The following is a 22465-nucleotide window of genomic DNA, read 5'->3' on the forward strand; positions in this document are numbered from 1 at the left end:
TAATGCTTTGAAATAAACAAATTACAAAAATTCAGCTTTAGGGTCCAAAACATTTTTAAACGTTAATAACAATATGACATTTTTCTGCAATAATTAATGAAAGGAAGCTAAGGATGCAAAGAAAATTGATTTCTTCCTTGCCTGACCCAGGTAGACTGGGCAAGGTGAAACCATTTTAAGCTTTTCCAAAGTCCCATGTTTCTTTCGAAACAACTACAACAAAAAGTAAAAATCCATAAATGTCATTTGGCTATCTAGCAAGTGGAAAAAATTTTGGATCCACTAGCCCAACATAAAAGCAGCCAGTTTTTTTCACACACTGAAAAAGGCCATTTTATTTTAATATACAGTCTGCATGCTGGAAAATAGCAATTTCATAAAAAAAATATTTTTTTTGTTTGTTTTGTTTCTATTTACAGGTGACCTGAAGACTTTGCAAGGGCATTCCTGTTAGTCAAAATGAACTCAAAAATACATATGTGTCAATGAAATAAAATTGTCACATGACTGATTCCCACATGTTGCCAGTTTAAACCTGAATATACTTTAGTGACATATTTTATGGTTTTTTATATAATATGAACATCCCAGAACCCAATAAGGCTACATGTAAATACTGACACTCAATTACATGTAAGTTTAATACCATTCTGAGGTTCAGGACAAAAAATTTTTCTTTCAATAAAAACATGTAAAAATAATGAAATAACAGAGAATTTACATAATATTATCACAGACCATAAATGTGTCAAGTTTTTTTGCAGCACAGGCTTGGTTCCAAAAAATATCCATACCCCCCCCCCCCAAGGATGGTTTTTTGGTTTGGACCCTCCCATCCCTTGGGATTTCCAGTTTAGCTTGATACTTTCTTTTAAAAATTTGTGCTATTGAGACCCCCATCCCCCTCGGAATTTCCAATGACCATCCTTGGGGTGGGTATGGATATTTTCTGGAACCGCACAATGTAGGCATTTCCTTATGAAAGTAAGCTGCAGATTGAACTGATTGATACACACTAATCTATTTTCACATTTACCTGTTTTCTATGGGATATATAATTATATATTGTTTTTACCGGTTTCACTTGTAACAATAACAATAATAATAGTAATAATAATAATAATAATAATGATGATGATAAAGATGATAATAATAATAATAATAATAATTATAACAACAACAACAAAAATAATAATTAACTAACAACTCGTAACTGTCCCTGACTGAGACAGAAGATTGTAAATTAAACTTACAGTGCTCCTGAATAAGGTTTGGGTAAATTAGACCCACAAAAGAATATGCTTTCTCAGAGGATTTTTCTTTCTCTCTTTCTTTGTCATGAGCAAAATCTTCATGATTGTTTGGGTATCTACTTTTGCTTTCTTTATCGTCCTTTGAGTGATGATCTTCAAATGACCTGGACAAGAAAAACAAACATGAAAGAATGAATTGTTCGAGTGAAATCAAATCATTCTATAAGTTGTTTTTCACAGGCAAGTGTGGATAAACATACCAGTGGAAAAAACACAGCAGTTGATTCTGTGTCATTTTCTTTTTAAAAAAATTTACACTCCCCAACTAATGGCGTTTGAGAAATAATTCTGGGAAGGAGGGGGGGGGGGAGGGGTGGTCACTTAAGAAATCAACCGACCAAAATTCTTCCTTTGGGATGTTTTCTTTTAATACACAATAAAGATGGTAACTTTTAAGCTTGGTAATATACTAAACAAACAAACAAGTGCAATCAACTAAACTAAGAACGTTGAGCGTATGCAGATTTTTTCACTCTGATGATGATCGAACAGATCAAACCGTTTAGCATCAATTTTAACAGCTTTTACCTTTAGTTTTATTTTTTAACCAAGTAAATGGTTCAGTTTTACTGGTGTCTGGGAGGCCCTGGGTTTGATTCCCGTTGGGGACCCATTTTTAGTGCAGAATGCACTATTGTGATGGTTTGTTGGGGCTGTCGTCCGCTAAACCGCTTTGGTGTAAACTTTAATAGTCAATTAACTAATTAATATCAATGACTTATTCCCGTGGAGGGGGTGGGGGTACTGGTTTGGTCTCTCAGATGATCATGTTACTAGAACATGATTTCTGGTCGACTTGCCATTCATTTGTTTATTGTGAAATTGCGAAGTTCCTTCGCTTCTAATAATAAAAAACCAAAACTTTTAAACATAAAAATTTCAAAGTTCAAGGGATTCCCTCTTTTTGTCCCCCATCGTAACTGTAATAACTATCCAAGCTGTGCATGCTCACAGTGCGGTTATTTAAACAAGGCACGCGCGTACATGCAACTGTCGCGAGCCTACAAATTAAAACAACCAAATGAAGTTGTTCTGCGACTGGCTGTTATCCTTCCATTGGTAAGTTTATTATTTTGCTGTATGTTAATTTATTTTAGGAAAGAAAGCCTTGTATTACTGGTAGTATATACAACTTAGATGTGAATGCTTGTCTGGTCTGAAATACTTTTTGCTCATGTTGTTCGTTTTATTTCATCGTTCAAACTTTAAACGCAAATAACAAACTTTTCCTGTTTCACCCCGAACACTGGACTTTTGCTGGTTGCAAATATTGTATGGACAATTAGTCTACATAGATTGATAATTGTCGGCTCAGGCACGTAGGGCCAGCTGTGGAACCGCAGTTTGAAACATGGTTAGAGAGATTCACCCTGGGTTGGTTTTTTGGTTGAACAGTTCGTCACAGAACGGATACAAAGATTAATGTAACGTCTCCCCGCGTGTGCGCTTTCATCCTACGTTCGTCGTCACAATCATGCATGAAGTCTCTAATAAACCATGCAAAACAGAAACAAACAGAATGGATCGAATCTACCAATCGCAAGTACACATGAAACAGCATTTCAGACTGAAAGGTGAACTCATTTGACTTATTCTCAAGCCAAATTACCCTGGAAAATTATTATCATGCTGTCAATTGATTGGCATATTGCATTCTGCACTGTTCTTTGAGTCTCTGAGTTTTCTTTATCCCATGCTTGTCATAAACTGAACATTCTATTTTAATCATGGTTTCTTTTTTGAGATAATTTCCACCTACATGTATGAGGAAATTTTTCCATTTAAAAAGGTAACAATCTTTCAAGCTAAACTTTTCTAACAATTTTTATTTTTATTTTGCAGGAATTATATGCAAAATAGGAGCATATTATGTGAGCTTGGTTGGTCCTACTAGGGTCATTGACTATTGTTTGTATTTCCGCTGACCAATGCTCAAACTTTATTGAGATTAAAGAGATGAAAATAAATGTTGGTAAATGTGAAGCTGAGAAAAAAGTCTTAGTGTCCAAAAATTTTAAGCGTCCAAAATATTTGCAGTACAGTATAAGTATTTTAAGTGCACAAACAAACCTGATGTGACAAGCAAGGGTTTGAGATACCCATCGCGTCCTATAGATGAACCAACCAATATCACCAATATATATAATAGATAAAAATTACTTGATTAATGTTGATTAGTTCCACCCATCAATGAAAAATTGAAACTTACAAGTCAAGTCCTCTTAATGTTATGGATTTTTATCAATTTTACTGATTATTATTAGTTAAAATCTGCCTTGTTTCAACAAAAGGTGCCCAGCAGACTGACAGAAAGGCTTGAAATTCACTAACAGCTACCTCTCCTCCCCATGAGGGCCCCTGGCTAGACTAGGGGGTCTAGATGGAGTGCCTAGTCAACCCTAATGACAGCCATGCTGCCACAGGGCTGCAGCCAGCTGCCACACACAAGACAATCATTACTAAAATACCATGACATTGCTGTGACTGACAGAGTCTGGTGAAAATGACCCAAAACTTGACTATGCCCACCTCCCTAGCAAGCCAGCAATTCAATGCCTGACCCTTGGCTTCCTAGGGCTGCTAGCTCTACCACTCAGCTACCTGGCACAACCTGCCATGACGTTGCCCCCCTACTTCAATTTTTGCGCACAGGACTGGCTTGAAGGGTGACATTAGTCAGCCTTCAAGCATGGATCGTAGAGTCCACCGTCTGTCAAATCAGTGTAGAAATAAATGAATTTTTTGTGACTTCTTAAAACATTTTAAAAGCCCCTTGTGTAAGGGGATACATATTGCATCCCTTTGCATGAACTCAAGTCAGTCTTGATGGGGCAAATGGACATTTTATTTATAGTGGCTCTAGTGAAGGGCTAACTACTACACACATCAACTTTAGATCAGGAGAAACGTTTGGGTAGAAATATTATTTAAATTGAAATCAAAGCCTCCTGTCAGGGAGGGAGGGTTGCAAGACTAAAGAGTTGAAGACCAACCGTACGAGGGAATGACATACCAGAGTAGCGAGCTGATTACACAATTGATCAAACTAATAATTAAATACTTTAATCTAGTCAAAACAGAAAAATTACTATACACAACGATTAATCGGGATAGTTTGGGCAAAAACATTGTTTAATTTGAAATCAAAGCCCCAAAAATGCCCAAACATGTGATTGAAAAGAGAAAAAAAAGGGAAAAAAATAGAAACCAAAAATTAAAATAATTGAAGGCGTAAGCGCAAGAAACGCACTTTGTGTTTTGGCCAAATTGAAAATTCTCACAAACAACTCCAAATTTCGCACGCTAGTTCGTTTACGTGTGCTCAACACTGCCCTGTATTTAATTTTGCTGGTCTTTCCTTCGTTTTCGAAAAATAACACATGCAAAAAGACAAGGTTTTTGCTTGCGCGGCGTCTTTTGACTTTTCTTTTACAAACGATTAATAAAGGAAACCTTTTGTTTCTCAAGACGATGAAGTCAGCTAAATTTTTAGGGTTAAAGTCCTAGCCCTAACGCAAAAGGTAACCCCAAGGCCGTAGGGTCGGGATTAGAGTTTCAGATTAGGGTTACAGACTTAGCCAACGCAAAAGCCTAGCCCTAACGCAAAAAAAAAAAAAAAAAAAAAAAAAAGTTTAACACTAACCCCAAGGGATTAGGGAGTTAAGCCGTTTCAAGTTAAGTTTAGGATCAGAGTCAGCCTCAACCTTTTATAGATCGCGCTTTTAATGCAGTAAGCTTTCACGCCAGTTTGCTTGCAGCTAGCTTTTTCTGCAGTCTGTTTGCAGTTATCTAGTTTTTGTTGTTTCGGGCAAGACTATTCTACTCTGTTACCGTTACCGTTAGCTGTACTGAATTTGCCGAGGTGAAAGTGAAATAAAGACTGATTGTTGATTGAATACGTTTGCTCGTGTTGTCACATTATACTAGTTTTGCTTTCAGTTGAGTGCCGCCGGCTTGCTCTCACTTCTATCTCCACTCCTTACATCATCACACATCTACAAAATCCCGCGAAAACAAGATAAACTTATGAGGTTTTCGTTCGCACGAATCGATAGATTCATTGATGAATATTTAATGAGACACAGAAAATATTTTGCGAAGGGAAGGTGTCCTGGGGAAGTCTAAAACCAGGTCACTTCTCGGCAACTTTGTCGCGGCAGCACCCAAGCGGATCCTGCAAAACTCGCGTTGACGAAGTTCCCGGCAAGAAACCTCTTGTTTTAGACTCTCTATGCCGCCAGGCTCAAAACTACCTCGGTTTGTGCAACGTTTTTTCCGAAGCGCTAAACAGCGCTGTTGTACAAAACAAAGGCAGAAACATCACTCAGTTCTTCGAGCGATGCTGTAAACTTACGGGTATTCAGACTTAATGATGTCCTTCAACCACCTGGCAGCAGCACTTACGCTAAAACTAACCAAAGGCTTCAAATGATTTTCAGGAACAAACGGCCATTTTTTTTTTTCTCTTTCCTCTCACGTGACGCCTATCAGGTGACATCGCGTCACAATGTGTTCAGTCCAGTCCTTTTCTTAAAGCGAATCCTCAAAATGGTGGATAGGAACTAAAATCATGGCTCTGACACGTTTTTCAACCTCCCCGGACAGTTAAATAACGCTAGAAGGAAAGATTTACACGCGATGTGTCAAAAAACTCATGCTGCTGGCTGACGGTGGAGAACGTAAGCTTTGCAAAACGCCTTTGTTCTTTGCATACGTAATTTCTAAAAAACGAAGCTAGATTCAGCGAATTTGAATACAGATCAATGTTAAGCACACGTAAACGAACTTGCATGCGAAATTTGGAGTTGTTTGTGACATTTTTTTAATTTGGCCAAAACACAAAGTGCGTTTCTTGCGCTTAGGCCTTCAATTGTGTGTAAGGAGGTCACACCATATATGAAATACTTCATTATTGAAACAGAGTTCAATCAAAATCCTTGATTGGCGAAGCACAGTTCAATCAAGAGTACCATTGAGACTTGCAGATAAGCCACGCTTTTTTCCAAAAATCGCTCTAAATCAAGGGTGCTGCTTATCTGCGGGAACATTTGGAAAAGGTCCAAAAAATGTTTGTGAATTGACACTTTTATGGAAAAGTATGGAAATTTATATAACATAAAACTACAAGGGAGTACTGTTCATTATTTTTGCAAAGCTTAAATTGTAATATCTTGTTTTACCTCTGCACCAGAACAATAGCTGACGTAACCTCTTGGCTATTGCTCTGGTTCTGAAGTAGGACAAAGGCTTTAATTAAGATTTAATTTTTAAGGAGCACAAGCAAGAAAATACCGCAAGTATTCGCATGATAGATGCAGATCATGGCCTACTGTTTCTTCCCTGTTGAGCACTTTGATGGCAAATTTGCCGATTTGATTATGAAACTCTTTTGATGCAACAAGTTTATATCCAACGGATGGCTCCCAAAAAAGTCTGTGTTTAATGAAGAAATACCCATGCAGTTTGACCGGACTGGAAGGCAAAAGTAGCACCACTGCGACGAAAACTGTGAGGGGAGAAGTGCTGCAGGTCCAGTCCTATGGCCAAAATAAGGTGCTTGAGAGAGGCACTAATGATAGAGAAAGTCAGCAGATGAACTACAAAAGGTGTTCAGAGAGGTTCTGAGAATGAGGTTGGAACTATTGTGAAGTAATGCTGCAAGGCAGAGACGGGGCAGAGGGCCGGGAATGACAAGGAGTCCCTCTTTGTTTTAAAGGGTTTTGGTCCAACGAATGCTAAGGACCGTTCTGATGTTGTAAATGTAGCTAGTTGACGGCGGGGTCAAAGGAACCACCGGATGCGACAGTGAGGTTTGTTTGCGGAGACAAGAAAAGAAAGCAGTGCAGAATAAGGCCCAAATGGCAGTGTGAGACAGGAGGTCCAGACGTTTTTCTGTCACAACAATGAATATCCACAAGTTAAAGTACCTGTCGTGAATCATTCTTCACAGCATTCTTAGCTTTAATCGCCGTCTGAGAAAGTAAGCAGTTATAAGTTTCCTTTTTTCTTTGGCTTCTTTTTTTAACGTTTCACAATTACGCATTTTAGAATAATTATTCCCTCATTCTGTGTTGTAGGATATTCCGTCATTCTGCGTTTTAGGATATTCCGCCATCCCGCTGTTCCATCCTGAATAGGGTCACCCAAATTTGTCAGAAATGAGATAAAAAGTGTCTGCAATTAAATGTCTAATTCTGTGTGTGAGCAAAATAGTCGTAGTCTTAGAGATATTTGATGTTTAATTATCACAGGTTCTGTTAAATTCCTGGAGAATTCATAAGCCTGACAGAAAAGGGGGCAATAATTTTTAAGTTTTAAAAAAAATTTCAGAAAAAACACAAACATTGTATGAGGCAGAAGGGTATATTGGACCAGGAAATCTGGGCAGGGGGAGGTGCTAAAATACCTTGCCATCTGTTGGGGGTGGGTGGATTTTTTTGGAATAATTTATTTGAAAATATTTAAATTTATTATCTTTACAATGACCCATTTTTTTAAAGAATCATTAAACAAGACTTACTTAAAGGGTTTCTTACCATCCCATATGGGCACCACACTGAGGGCAGACAGCTATCCGCCATAAAAAACCTGGAAACCAAGAATGTTCTTCAAAGGCCTGTGGAATGAAAGTGATAATTAACTGGGAAATTGCTTGTAAAGTGTATATACTTGTCTAATGTTGCGGGTCATCACAAAGTGCGAGGCAGCGAGGCATGCAATCCATTCCAGTTAGCCTACATAGCACTTCAATTAGCCTAAATGGCACTACAGTTTGCCAACAGTTAGCTTAGGTAGCTTGCAGTTAGCCTTTTTATTTGGAGTAGGGATTTCTGCCTCGCATGCTTTGCTGTCTTGCCTCGCAGCCCTCGCTGCCTTGCCTCACACATTTGTAAGACTTAATGTTGCTTCACAAGTCTAGAATATTGCATTGAATTTATTGTGCCACCAACTCTTAATAATTGATGCCATTACACTAAAATCTAAAACTATTTTAGAATATCACCCATAAGTCTAATCCACACACAACATAAATGGAAGATTGACACATATTATAGTGAATTTAATAGTTAATCAAAGTGGCTATAAGCCACTAAACACCAAAAAGTTATTATGAAACAAGAATCGAAAACAACAAACTGACAAATAAAGGTTTGCTAATACAAACTTCAGTTCACTTCACTTTGATTGTCATCAAATACTGTTCGAGAGCAGACCGAAAGGCCAAGAGAAAAAGTTCCCCTCTGTTGCAAATTGATTTCTTTCTTTTAATTTTTCCTTTTTGTTATTTAAAGGTTAAGAAAAATAATAAAATCATTGGCTATAAGTCAAGCAATTTTTTTCACCAAATCTTACTGAGAACTAGTCAAAACTCAATGAAATTGCGGCGTTGACAAAACCTGGATTGGATCATGGACCGGATCACAAAAAATAAAAAAAAAAAATAAAAAATAAAAAATTATAATAAAAATAAAATAAATAAACAAATAATTAAATAAACAAATAAATGGTTGTTAGTAATCGGCGTAACGGCGTAACGAGATATTTTTTCTGTTTTTTTCTTCTTCTATAATTCATTGCTATGAGCAAAATCAAATTAATAAATTCTCACCTTGCAGACCAGCAGACATTGGTACCTGGAACCTTTTTCTTTTTCTTTATTTCACACACAATAGGCTGCAATATCATTTGTGTCAGTTATATGATCTCTGGACTTAATTACCTAAAACTGGGCAAAGAAACAAACAAGAAATAAAAGGCCCAAGAAATAAAAGGCACCCACATCTTCTTAATCCTTCGAGGTCGATCTAGAGCCAGCCTTTTCTGAATGAAGATTTCAAGGACAAGCGCGTCTGCCCTTATAAATTTTCTTGCCCCAATCGAGACAATGAAACGTACAAAGCCAAGCCAAAGAAGTCAACGGAGCCGTTGGAAAAAATAGAATTAAGGGCCTGTTAAGTTACTTAATTCATCAAAAAGAGAAAGAGAATAAAAAAGCACTGACTTGGGGTATTTTTAGTTGGTCACCCATCCAAGTACTAACCCCGCCCAACAGGGCTTAACTTCGGCGATCGGACAAGAACCGTTGCTTTCCATGTGGTATCAGAAAGAGCATGTAAATCAGCTAGTAAAAGTTAACACCAGTTTTAGCAGGAAAGTGCCAAATTGTCCAAAAGATCCATTTAAACCAAGTATTATTTTTATAACCCTCTCTTATAACCCTCTGTTTCGTCTGACACTGATACCACAAGGAAAGCATTGGTTTTTGTCCGATTGCCGAAGTTAAGCCTTGTTGTGTGGGGTAAATACTTGGATGGGTGACCAGCTGAGAATATATCTTGTTGTGGGATTTTCATTTTCTTTCTTTTTCTTACACAATCGGTTACTTTTCAGGCCCTTCTTTTTATTTTCCAACAGCTCTGTTGACTTGTTCGGCTTTGTACGTTTCGTTGTCACGATCGGGGCAAGAATGTCAGAAGGGCAGTCACACTGTGCAGTCACGTTTACAGCTTCTCCTTGAAATCCTCACATCCTGGCTCTAGATCGACCTCGGAGGATTAATTATAAGAAGATGTGGGTGCCCTTTTTTTCGTGGGATATATTTACTGTTTGTTTGCTTCTTTGCCCAGTTCTACGTAATCAGAAGTCCAGAGATCATATAAGCCGTAAACGACATTGCGGCCTCAGTTGTGTGTGAAATAAAGAAAAAGTAGGTTCCAGGGAACGCTGTCTGCAGGTCTGCTAAGTGATAATTTACTATTCATAGCAATAAATTAATAAAGCAATTAAAAAAAAATCTCGTTAACTACGCCGATTCTCGTTCCGCCATTCCGCTGTTAGGCCGGTTACTAGCAACCATTTATTTGTTTATTTATTTTTATTTTTTTATATTTTTTATTTTTTAATATTTTTAATTTTTTGTGATCCGGTCCGTGATCTGATCCGTGATCCGATCGACACCGCGGCAGAACGTCTACGCATGCGCTGAATTTAGCACTTCCGGTCATCTTTCCAGTCACTCAACGGGCTTCACTCGCTACGCTTTCGGTTCAAGGTCAGTCGTGGCCCACGTTTTAGTTGTTTTGCTTTGTTAATTGCGGTGTTTTAATCTGCTGTCATGGATTACAAACTAAATATGACAGAAACAATACTCGATAGATTTAGAAAAGGTAAGTCGTGGATTCGCTAGATCGCTAAGGCTTTGATTCTGAATTTGAGCAGCAGATGAGCTTAAATAAGCTTAGGTTTATCACACAAGGCGAGAAGGCAGAGTTTTACTTGCCAGTTTTTCTTGATCGATTAACCTTGACTAAATTCATACTTTCCAATCCAGTAATTGGTTGCATGTTTGTGTATTTTTTAGCTTTAATTGTTTCAGTTCTACATTTATTTAACCTAACACTTCGGCCTAAAAAATGACAGCACGCAGTCGCTTCGTTTGGTTTTCGTTCAGCAGAGATATAAAAACTTTTTAAAGTTTTTTTTAAAATAACACCAGGTAGTGAGGTCCGATTTTTAATTATTCGGTTTTTGGTTTAAAGCAAGTTTTTAAACTAGACTTTGATTCTGTTTTTCCTTTTAGATTGAGGAGAGATAACCGGTACGAAAGTTTGGTAAATTGAACGAATCTGCTTGTGCGAATCTGCAAGTTTCATGTTCGCGCGTGAGGTAGCCACACGGACTGGAAATGTGGAAAACATCCGCCAAATAGACGAATATTTGACCTTGTGAGGAGGATTAAGAAAATCAAATTGCCTTTGTCTTGAATGGAAACACAATTTAAACTTGTTTAGCTTCTCGGCTAACAGCTTTCAATCCAGCAAAAACTCCAGGTAGTCCGGGAGTATCGAAGACTCAATTCATTCATGTTGAACCATGCAAACACTGAGCAAATGTTGTTTTCTTTCTTGTTTTGTGACTTTTTTCTCAGTGAAGGCAAGAATTATCGAAAGCCTAAACTTGAAAGTGTAGTGGTTCTTTATTTTGGTTTTATGTTGTTTTTCTTTCTCATTTGTCGCCCCTAATTTGCGAGCAATTAAAGCGGGCAAAGTGATAGACACAGTCAAAACGAAATTGCCGCTGTCGACTGTTGAGCGCTTGCGACCTGTAAACTTCAAGCATCATTTTCAATGTTGGTGCAAGCAGGAAACCCTATGGTGCAAAAGTATGAAGCTACAAAAATAAATAAACTTTTGAATTAGACCATTATTTTCCTTAAGTTTCTTTGCTATTTCTTAAGTTTTGTGTTTAAACTTCGCGTGACGGGAATTTTGTATTTACGCGACTGGATTACATAGTCAACCGGAAATACAAAACTGACCGGATGTTAATTTTCCACTCATGCGCAGTGCGTTTTGCCGCAGTGTTGATCCGATCTGCGATCCGTGATCGGATCCGATCCAGGTTTTGTCAACGCAGACAAAATTGGGGATTCGGCTTATAGCTGAGTATTTCTGCCGAAAAATGGTATTAGAAAAGAGTTGAATTTGAATGAAATATTCATCTATAAGCCAAGGGATCGTCAACAAACGAAAATCAAAGGCTCTATGAGCAAAGTCATGAATGTGGTATTATAAACTGATAGCCCAGAATTAGCCAAAATAATTTGTAAATGTTTGTTGACAAATGACAATTTTTGTAATCAGTGTCTATAAAATCTGTTAAACGTACTTGATAGTTGAAGCATGTTTAAAGTTCTAGCTGATAAGTGATAAATAACCCTATATTCTAACTGAAAACTAACCATCCAGTAGTCCATCGAGGCCTTCTAGCTAAGCAGCTAAGAAGTGAAGATTATTTTCAGAGCTGAAATTCTGAGAGAGACACGTATAGTGGTAGCAAGATATGAGGCATTTTAAGATGCTGCAAAGCTGGTAATGGAAAGATGCTAGGGATTTTTTTCACCAAATTTCACATTTGCTAAAGGGTTCTTTAATTAAGAACCAGGTAACTCAGCCGTTTTATGCAGGACAGTGGTATTATTCGACATACATTTTTCTCTGTTAAAGAATGGCAGAAACTGTGGCAGAAGGCAAATAATTAAAAGAAAGTAACAGATGCCTCATACATCAGTGACTTCTAAGAATTGAAATTGGCAGGAAACAGAAAAGTCAACATAATTACCCCGGCTGGAGGCCAGGAGTAGTAAAATGGGCTTGATTTCTTTGTAGTCACAAATCTGCAAAATTGCGCAATCGAGTGACGTAATCCCATTGTGCTTCGCGTACCATCTGCTTGACCTCGACAGGGAAAAGTCGCCATTGCAAGTGAAGTCATTCATGCTGAGTCTTTTGTGCCACGAAACGGATTACAAACTTTCAAGGTCTTGTTTGTTATGCTAAACACGTAAACTTCCCTCTCTGGGGCAACTACAGATCTACAAATCCCTCTTTCTTTCGGGGCCGCGAAGACTGTGTCGCGACGTACTTATCACCCCTTATCCGTGTGTTTTGAATACAAATCATGGACTTGATCAAGGACTTTCTGCGGCTTCTCAAGACTTCAGAAAGCAAATGTTAAGTATATTATTACTTTGAATTTTAGATGACATTTTTAGAAGGATCAGTAAAAGTAGTCAAGTAAAAAATTATAATCTATTATAATATAATAGACCTTTTTAATACATTTCTTTGCTTCATCTTCTATGAAAATTAATCTGAAATAACGTTTCTTTCAAGTTTCTTTCATTTGTCATCTTTAGTTCGGTATTTTAGGTTTTGAAGGGTCATAAGAGAAAAATAAGCGATAGGAAAATAGAACGACGTTTCGATGACGCCATGCCATCATTATCAAGTTAAAATTATAGATCACTATATAAGCATGAACTGATAATGATGACATGGCGTCATCGCAACGTCGTTCTATTTTCCTATTGCTTATTTTTCTTCTCAAATAATCTTAAATTACTGCTGTAAAAGAAATTACTAAAGAGGCTGGGGCAGCTTAATTAGCGAGAGCTATTACTAGTTTTATGTAATTTAACTAGTAATACGTGACTCCCAGGGCCTCGCGAAGCTCTGGGTTATTGTTGCCTAGTAACGGACAAAATACAGCAGACAGAATAGAAACAGAAACTGAACAACAACGAACTGCATGCTTTTAGAGACTTCGACAAAATACAGCAGACAGAATACAAACAGAAACTGAACAACAACGAACTGCACGATTTGAATTTATATTCAGTTTTAAAGTTTGCAACAACCACCTTGTCAGTGTTTTGGAACTGCACTTGTTTGTTTACTTCATTTGAACTTGACAAACTTTGTCTACCTTTTTTTCAAAATTTGAACCAGCAAATTGGGGATGTGGTTTATCTATGGGCTGGGTGCGGCTCATACATGGAACTTTAAGGTAATCTTTCGTAATCTTTTTTTTACCGTGCAAAGCTGGTTCATAATTTGCCTGGCATTTTTTTGTCGGTAAATTGATTCAGACCCACACGGCCCAGACAGCTCTTTTGTCATGGTCATGCACGATTTAATGTTTAATAGCGATCAGCCAATCACTTGCATTTAACATAAACACTATGCTCTCTGAAATGTATAATTTTGTTTCATTCCAGTGTTTTACCAGAAGAGAGAGCTGAATATAATCACATAGCGAAACCAAAGACCGCTTGGACATGTCTAAGCTATTTAAAACTACCACTACGTCATACCAATGCCACAGGATCACTCGCTTGTAGCTATAAATAATCATTCACCTATTTTAAAAATATTTACGAATACTCTGCACTCTGTTTGTGTGAAATATTTATTTTTGTGTTATTCAAGCGTTTAGCCCTGAGCAAGTACAATTTGTACTTGTCTTTTCTGAAGTAATTCTCAGTTCAAAATAAAAAGAGGCTTACATGTAAATAGATAACACAAGACTCGCCATATATAAAGATGCTTATCAGCTATCACTTTTGTCTCAAATCCTGATAATTATGTTGCCTAAAATGTTGAAGTTTAAGAGATGGACAAATCAAAGAAACAAAAGAAACTCTGTTTCAGATTTTTTTTCATTCATATCAAGACAAGAAATGGATTTAAAACTGACGAAATATCGAATCGAAAACTTAGAGAGATTCTGCAATAATTTATTACTTGTTTTCATGCGAACGTTTGCAGTCAAATGTTGACTTGGTGGCTTAATTCCAAATTCGAAGCAACACTGTACATTACCATTTTCATTTGTAAAGTCTTCAGAAGCCTACAAAGTTCATGATCATTCAAGAAGTCTGTGATCTGCATTTAAACCACATTGGAAGAGCCATGTCATGTTTTTGTGGCTGTCGAAGGAAAGATAAGTTCTTCGCCAGCAGGGTTTTAGCACTCTGTACTTTGTGAACTTTGGTATTTGAGCCACTTTAAAATTACCGTAAAGTTCTGTGTATAAGCCGCACCCCCGATTTTTGACTTGAATTTAGAGGAAAAAGGTGCGGCTTATACATGGATCTTTACCGTAATTTGTATTGCTTTTTCCATTTTTTAGTCCCAAAGAAAGAAATTTCCATGTTCAGAATGGAAGGTCCTTGGTTCTGAATTTGTCTCGCGATCTGCCATTATTTTCATGTACATTTTGAACCCTGGCAAGGCAGCCAAACTTTTTCCAAGTGTTGCTGGGCATTTATCAGAAGCCATACATGGAAGATCGGATATATCCGTGGTCCATGGAAATATGATCGATGATTAATTATAAACGGTTGTCAGGAAAATACTTCGGACTTGTCAATAAACCATTGACTGCAGCGTCTGCATCCCATCGCCATTATGTCGGCTTTCCGAAGTACGTACTGTATTTACTTACAACACTCTGACAAAGTGGGTCTAGCTCCTACGAAGTAAGAAGCTAAAACCACAAAAACCCCAAAAAGGCACTTGGCATATTTTTGCAAGAAAGTCATGCATTCAATTTATGATTTTGTATAGAATAAGCTTGGTCACTCATGTGCAACAGAACCAATTGACAGCCTATGATGTGAAGCCATGCCTACACCATCACTTAATCAAAGATCTCTTCGAGATATCGACTTTTTTGCATGAAGTTAGTATGAGTAGAAGGTTTGTCCTGGGCATTGTTGTTCGAACATATCATGGAAGAATTCAAACGTCTTTCAGTTCAAGCATTTCTTTTATTTTCGCGGAGGAAATGCTGTATTTGTCAGTCGCAACGGATGGGCGCTTTGCGACTCATATACTTTGGCTTGGTTAAAAATGGTAAACTTTGATGCTTGCCTTCAATCGAAATAGTTGTTTCCTTTCGAGTTAGAAAGATTCTACTCGGCTTAATGCAGGGTTCCCGATAAAGGTTAGCACGACAGAGTTACCTTTTGTCTAGTCACACAATCTTAACCCCACATTGAGAAGTAAATTTTCGTTTGGATATTACCAAAAGCCGCTTCTCCTCACGTTATTCTTTACCTTACGCCTACACATGCCATTTCTAACGACTACATTTCCAGTAAAACAGTTGCTGTTTTTTTTTTCTAATGGCGATGCATTAACTTCTGAACAGAAGCAAAAACTTTTAGTGTTTACTGCTTCCACCGGAAGGCTACAAAAAAAACTTGTAAACATCACTTCACACCTGCATTGAATGTTGCAATTCTAAATTGTGCAACTCAGCAGAAATAATCAATTGTCACAAAATGAGTTCCCTTTGGTTAACTATTAGCAACGTTTTAGTGTGTGAAAGACTTGTACCAGCACAAATTTGGGTTGTTAATCGTTTAAGGTTAAATTAATATTAATATTAGTGCCTAAAGACTTGTACCAGTACAAATTGCGTTCTTAATCGTTTTAAACTTCGCTGCCTTCGAGCGCTAAACCCCTCACATTCTAAATTGGTAATGTCACGTAAGATTTGGGCTATACACGTTTTTAATTGTTATATAACGTTTGTAAATTTGACAAGTCACGTTTTTACGACTGAATTTATTCAGTAGTTTAGTAGCTAGCCCAATGGCACTCGCATGGTTGGTCGTTCGGTCCATCATCTGTAAACTTCTCATTGCAATTCCGCTGACCAGCAGATATACTAGAAGAAATTTAAAGGGGTTTACAAGAAAACCGAGAAGCAAAGAAACAAAATATGGCTGACAATTATGTGTAGAAAGTATTCGACCGCCGAAAAAGTGGAAATCGAGAGCCGCAATAGCGATGTAACGATCAATCTCTTTTGTAAATATCTGTCAAGCAAGCGTTGTACATGTAGGAGCATTCAATAACTGAATCGGGTTTCACATAAGCTCATTAACGATGGATCTATCTAGAAACCAGAGCGTTGGCTAAAATCGAGTGCGTGGCTGCTTGTTCGCAAGAGAAGGAAAAGCTATTCAGATGAAACAGCACAATTACATTTGTACCTGAATCAGTCTATATGTTGATGTATTTATTTACAGCGTTATAACTTAACAGGTTACATGTAAATTATTCTGCAATGCATACCTACGGAGCGGCCTTGCGCACGGAGTTGGTGTACATTTGCGTAACAAATTTTGTCTCACGCTAGATTTCTTATCGCTGCTCGTCATTAAGGATTCCAATTTTCGTAAAACTTGGCAGAATAAAACTTCAGTCTATGTGCACTAAAAAAGTGACATTCTTTTTCTTGGTAAGACCTATTTACAAAAGCGAGAGGAAAATTGTCAAAACGAGTTAGCGAAAAAATGTTGTTTTGCCCCCGATTTTTCACCCGACAGCGGAAAGCATTTTGTTTATTTTAAACTTTTTCGTCAAACCAAGTTGATGGAAGAAGGTATTTTCGATGTGCACTTTAATTTCGCTGTAAAATGGTATTACTCTTTCTTTTTTCTTTTATTTGTCAAAAAAGATATTGTAAAAAGAGTAGCGTGAGACAAAAACTGAATTTCAAAACATGTTCATTTCATCGCGCCCTTCTTTGCGCGTTTCACGCACTTCATGCACTTTTTGCCCTTGACAAACGTTGCATTTTTTAGTGTTTTGCCAATCGCGCGTTTTACGCCTTCTGTGATTTTGCCTTTCACGCCCTTGCTATGTTTCATTCTTTTCCAATTTTTGCGCTTTTTGCCAGTTTTGCTCTTTGAAAACTCTGGCCGACGTCGTTCCCAAAGACGTAAATTTGGTGTAGTAAACAATTTCGTGCAGTGGTAATAAAAATTTATTTTGCTTCTAATGATTATAGCTCCGTTGCAGTCAGTAAATTTCGCACAGTGAATGAATAAGTACTAACAAAACATAATTTTTTTTTAGAAAAATAGGCGCTTTGGAATCGATTTGGAACTGACAATTCTGTAAGCTAAATTAATGTGAAGTTGCATGATTTCACGGCTTGGAATTTGAAAATATTTTATCGCTTTTGAAGCGGTTTGTTCGCTTCATACACTCACTATTTTTGCTTTTTTTGCTCTATTTGTCCATGAAGTTAATTGTATTCAATGTGAATGAATAATCGCTATCGGTCCTATCGAAAATATACTAGCCGTCGCCAAAAATAAGCAAAGTGTGAAGTAATTAAATTAGCATGCATGCGTGATTTCACGGCTTGGAATTTGGAAAAAACATTCATTTAAAGCAGTTTGTTCGCTTCATTTTCAATGAAAGTTAATCACAAATAAAGTTTATTTCAAGTTCCCTTCATTTGTACACCTATATTGGACATTTTAGGCTTAAAATGTTTTGAAATAGATCTTATCATCAGATGTCATCAGACAACAGCAGACATTCGTCTCGTAGATGGTAATCTGATATATTTCGGGCGCATTTTTCTCACTTTCTTTGCACATTCACTCAATCGTCAGTCACTTTATTTGAAATGTATTTCAGAGATTTGTATTTCAGAAACTAACTTAATAATACCAATGCGAATTGTGCGAAGCGTTAGCTTCAGCGGTGAAAATTAATTAATTTTTGTAAGCTAAAATTGTGTCAGTATGTGATTAGCGCCGCAGCCAATTTGTGACAAAATTTTATTATTGTTGTGAATAGTCAGTCAAGGTTTATAGTGATCTCTATTTTTAATTTTGTAGTTTTGAAGTAGACTTTTAAGTTATTTAGCTAGTTGGAATAAAAATTTACTACTGACAGCAGCTAATTCATTGTTCATCTTTTCAGCTTGCACATTTTCACTCATTTTATGGATCGCGCTCAAATGTTGTCTTGAACCAGGGCGCTGCTTGAACCGATATAAATAGCCCAAAAGCAAAATACACAATAAAGGCAAAAAAACATTCCAGCAAAAAGGGCGCGATACTATGGCAAATAACAAATTGGCAAAAACGGCAAAAGGAGCAAAAAAGGCGCGATATGCAAAAGGCAAATTGGCAAAAACGGCAAAAAGAGCAAATCGGGCCGGTGACTTGAAAGCGAAAAATTGGACCGTAATGTTACGCAGCTTGAGAAGTTTTGACGTGAGTGAACCTCATACTTTCACTCCCTCAGGCAAAAGCTCTAACGTGTTCAAGACATTGGTAAGACCTGAAGAAACTACATAAAATCAGCTTCAAAATGGTACATATTTGAAGAGAATAAGGAAGATAACATGTAAATTACAGCAATTATAAAACAAATTTTGCTTTCGATTTTTGCTAATTTTGCTTTGTACACCAACATCGTGCGCGAGGCCGAGCGATATAACAAACAAACCATTTTAGTGCTACGGGTTAAAAAAAGAAAAAAAAAATACTGTCTCCTCTGGGATTCGAACTCGCGACCTTTCGTTCCCCAGTCAGATGCCTACACGACTGAGCTAATCAGAAATACTAAGTAACGTAAGACGAAAATATCTTATATTAATGTAATTAATATTTCACAGTTTATATGTTATCATGTGCATCAAAGAAATGTTTGAATCACCTGCTGCTCATATATTTTCAAGGAAAGAAAACTAAACTTTCAAACTTGGCAAAAAAATTCAGTCGTGGCTCGAAGAGCTCTTTGATTTCTACAAGAACGGAAGTGCTGAAGCACAACTATAGAGTGACACTTTACGAGTCACGCGCTTTGATCACCCACAGCGGAAAGTATTCCCTTGAGAAATTAAAAGTCCCTTGAGAGTAAACAAGAATGTGGTTCCAGATTACCCAGCTTAACCGCTATTCTCCTTCCTTTTGCTTGTAAACAAGCAAAAAAGTCGAAAAAACTAGCCTTGCCATATTGCAATTCCTGAGTTTTGATGAACTCATTTTCCATGGCTTTTCCAGGCTGCTTGGTCACTCATGTGCAACAGAACCAGTTGACAGCTGAGCTTATGGTGTAAAGCGATGTCTACTTCATCACTTAAAAACTAGCCTTGGTATTAATATTGCAATTCCTGAGTTTTGATGAACTCATTTTCCATGGACAACAAGTATAGTAGGTGTATGCATCAGCGAGAACAGCCAAGGAGCTAAAATCTTGCAATAGTTTCGGTGTTTTCAATAAAACAATTATTGCATTTACATTGGTTGATATGAGATAGTTATTGGCATTTTGATACTACGCACCCCACTGGCTATCTACGATCTCCTATCCAATACACACTCATGGAATAGTTTTTAACTATCAAGAGATCAACAGACACCCATAAAATAATGTATTTGATCAAACATGACTGTTGCCTGTCCATTATTTATTTCAAGCCCTGTTCTACAGTGTACACCACAAGAAAAGAATAACTGCTTATTTATAATCTCTAAGGCATAGACAATATTTAAAGGCCTTTCATCATTAAATAATGTGGCCTACCTCACCATGACTCTTAATATTGGCAGAAGTGGCTGTTATCAGCTCAAAATGCTGACCTGGAATTAAGATAATTAAAACAGCTACCGTAATGATTCGATTTAGCGCCCGGGGCGCTTATTTACTTTGGGCACCTCGTGGGAGGGCGCTTATTCGAGACAGGGCGCTTATTCGGGACGGGGCGCTTATTTAATTTTTTGAGAAACAACCAAATGTATCTAACAATAACAGAAACTGTAACAGTTAGAAATTGTTAAAAGTTCAGTTACTTTTATAATAATTGTTCATTTTGGCAGTAAATTTTTACATGAACTGTACGGTGAACGGCCAGGAGTTTATTTAGTTGACGTCAATGACTCAGTAGGGCCAGTTATCCACAATAGGGGCACTTAATATTAGAATAGGGGCGCTTATAAGAACGGGGGCGCTAATTAGAATGGGGGCGCTTATTGGAATAGGGGCGCTTATTCGGAAGGGGGCGCTTATTGGAAGGAGGGCGTTAAATCGAATCATTACGGTACCAAAGGTTTTCCTTGACATGTATTATTTGATTGTGTGAATAAATAGCAAGTTTTCCTCTAGAAGTTTTCTTTCACAACTTTTGCAAAAATGGTTCTTGTTTATTTAAACATATGTATGGCGGCCTTTTACGGACTAAATAACGAATGACTATACATCAATGTTATGTTGCATACATCGATGTTGTGTGAACTAAAAGATGTTCGATACAACTAAAAGATGTTCGAAACAACTAAAAGATGTTCGATACAGCTAAAAGATGTTCGATACAACTAAAAGATATTTGATACAACTAAAAGATGTTCGTTACAACTAAAAGATACAAAGTATTTGATACAACTAAAATATGTTTGTTACAAAAGATGCAAAAGATGCTAAAAGATGTTCGATACAACTAAAAGATATTTGATACAGTTCGATACAGCTAAAAGATGTTCGATACAACTAAAAGATATTTGATACAACTAAAAGATGTTCGTTACAACTAAAAGATACAAAGTATTTGATACAACTAAAATATGTTTGTTACAAAAGATGCAAAAGATGCTAAAAGATGTTCGATACAACTAAAAGATATTTGATACAACTAAAAGATGTTCGTTACAACTAAAAGATACAAAGTATTTGATACAACTAAAATATGTTTGTTACAACTAAAAGATATTCGATCCAACTAAAAGATGTTTGTTTCAAATAAAAGATGAGGAAGCGGAAATGAATTTTGAAAACAGGAAGTGACATTTTACCTAGGTTTCCTGCGATCCAACGCACATACAAAATGGCTTTTGGTGGAGCTGCGATATGGCTGCCAGATACAGAAAGGTTTTTTCCATTTTATTTTAACAGGCTAATAACAAGAGCACAGCAACAACAAAACACCAAAGCCACTCAATTCGATTCTTCGAAGTTCTTCATTCGTAGACTGGACATACACACAGGAAGCTTAATCACTATAACTAGAGGCCTTGCGCACGGTGTTGCCTACCACTCGAATTTTGGCCGAAGTAGTTGTATTTGATTCTAATTTACTGTTTACAAAAACGTTAGAATCTTACAATTTTCTTCAGCATGTTTGCTCAGTTAACAGACCTAAAGTATTTTGTATGTTAAAATGCAATTAAACTCATCAACAATAGATGAGCTTGGGCGTTGGTGCCTGGAGGTTGGTGGAGCCCGGCGATGCACAGCAGGGAAGGAGGTATCCATGGTAACCCTGAAGCGGCCACCACCCACCTAGGCACCGTCACACTGAAGGACTCAGTGGAATACTTACCAACCTACCACGAGGCTCTAAGACCTACCTGAGGGAGGGTGGGCCGGGCAAAAATAGCGAAGCTTGCGAGCAAGTGCTAGCGAAATGAGCTTGCGAATGATGGCGAGCAACACGCTGCGTGAAAGGTCATGAAGAGCCCTTGCGAAGGCCCTGGGGCCACCCCGAGCTCTAAGCGGCCAGCGGTAACGGCCTACTGCGTATATGCGTCACAGAGTGCCCCAGCGAACCGCCAAGGTTGCAGGCGGGCTTTGTGCATCTTAAGGTTGCTGGAGAGCATTGCTTCGAGGTTAACTAAATTACATTTAGCCACATCTAAATTACATTTAGCCACATTTAAGCTAAAGAGTGAGAAGTAAGAGCTAAAAGAATTTAAAAAAAATGGTCGAAAATCTGCACTTCCGGCGTAACAAACACGGCGAAACGTGCCTATCGTTCCCTCGAAGGCAGTGCCACAAATATCGTGCCTATCGTGCCCACAGATCTTTCCAGAATCGTGCCCACCGTTCCCTTCCAAATCGTGCCCATCACTCCCAACATATCATTCCTTTAGTGTTCTTATCGTTCCCTATCGTGCGTGCCACTTTCCGATCGCTCGTTCGGTGTCCACAGACAGATAGAAAGTTAGCACAGCCAATTTTGTACAGCGCGTTTCGGATAATTTCTTCTGGTTCTTGATG

General features: G+C 37.6%; 1 protein-coding gene across 1 annotated transcript in view; it reads right to left on the bottom strand.

Moving 5' to 3' along the window:
• The window catches only part of LOC144666783 (uncharacterized), a 39367-nt gene that overhangs the window by 6496 nt on the left and 10406 nt on the right, over positions 1–22465 (bottom strand). Inside the window, exons 3-5 of the mRNA XM_078528173.1 lie at positions 20000–20055; positions 7850–7929; positions 1254–1417 (exon numbers count right to left, since the gene is read on the bottom strand). Of these exons, the coding sequence (XP_078384299.1) occupies positions 1254–1417; positions 7850–7929; positions 20000–20055 (300 nt within the window). The remainder of the gene's footprint in view (positions 1–1253; positions 1418–7849; positions 7930–19999; positions 20056–22465) is intronic.

Source organism: Oculina patagonica, chromosome 9, assembly GCF_052425735.1.
Source record: "Oculina patagonica isolate OP01 chromosome 9, crgOcupat, whole genome shotgun sequence".
In the NCBI taxonomy this organism is placed as follows: Eukaryota; Metazoa; Cnidaria; class Anthozoa; order Scleractinia; family Oculinidae; genus Oculina; species Oculina patagonica.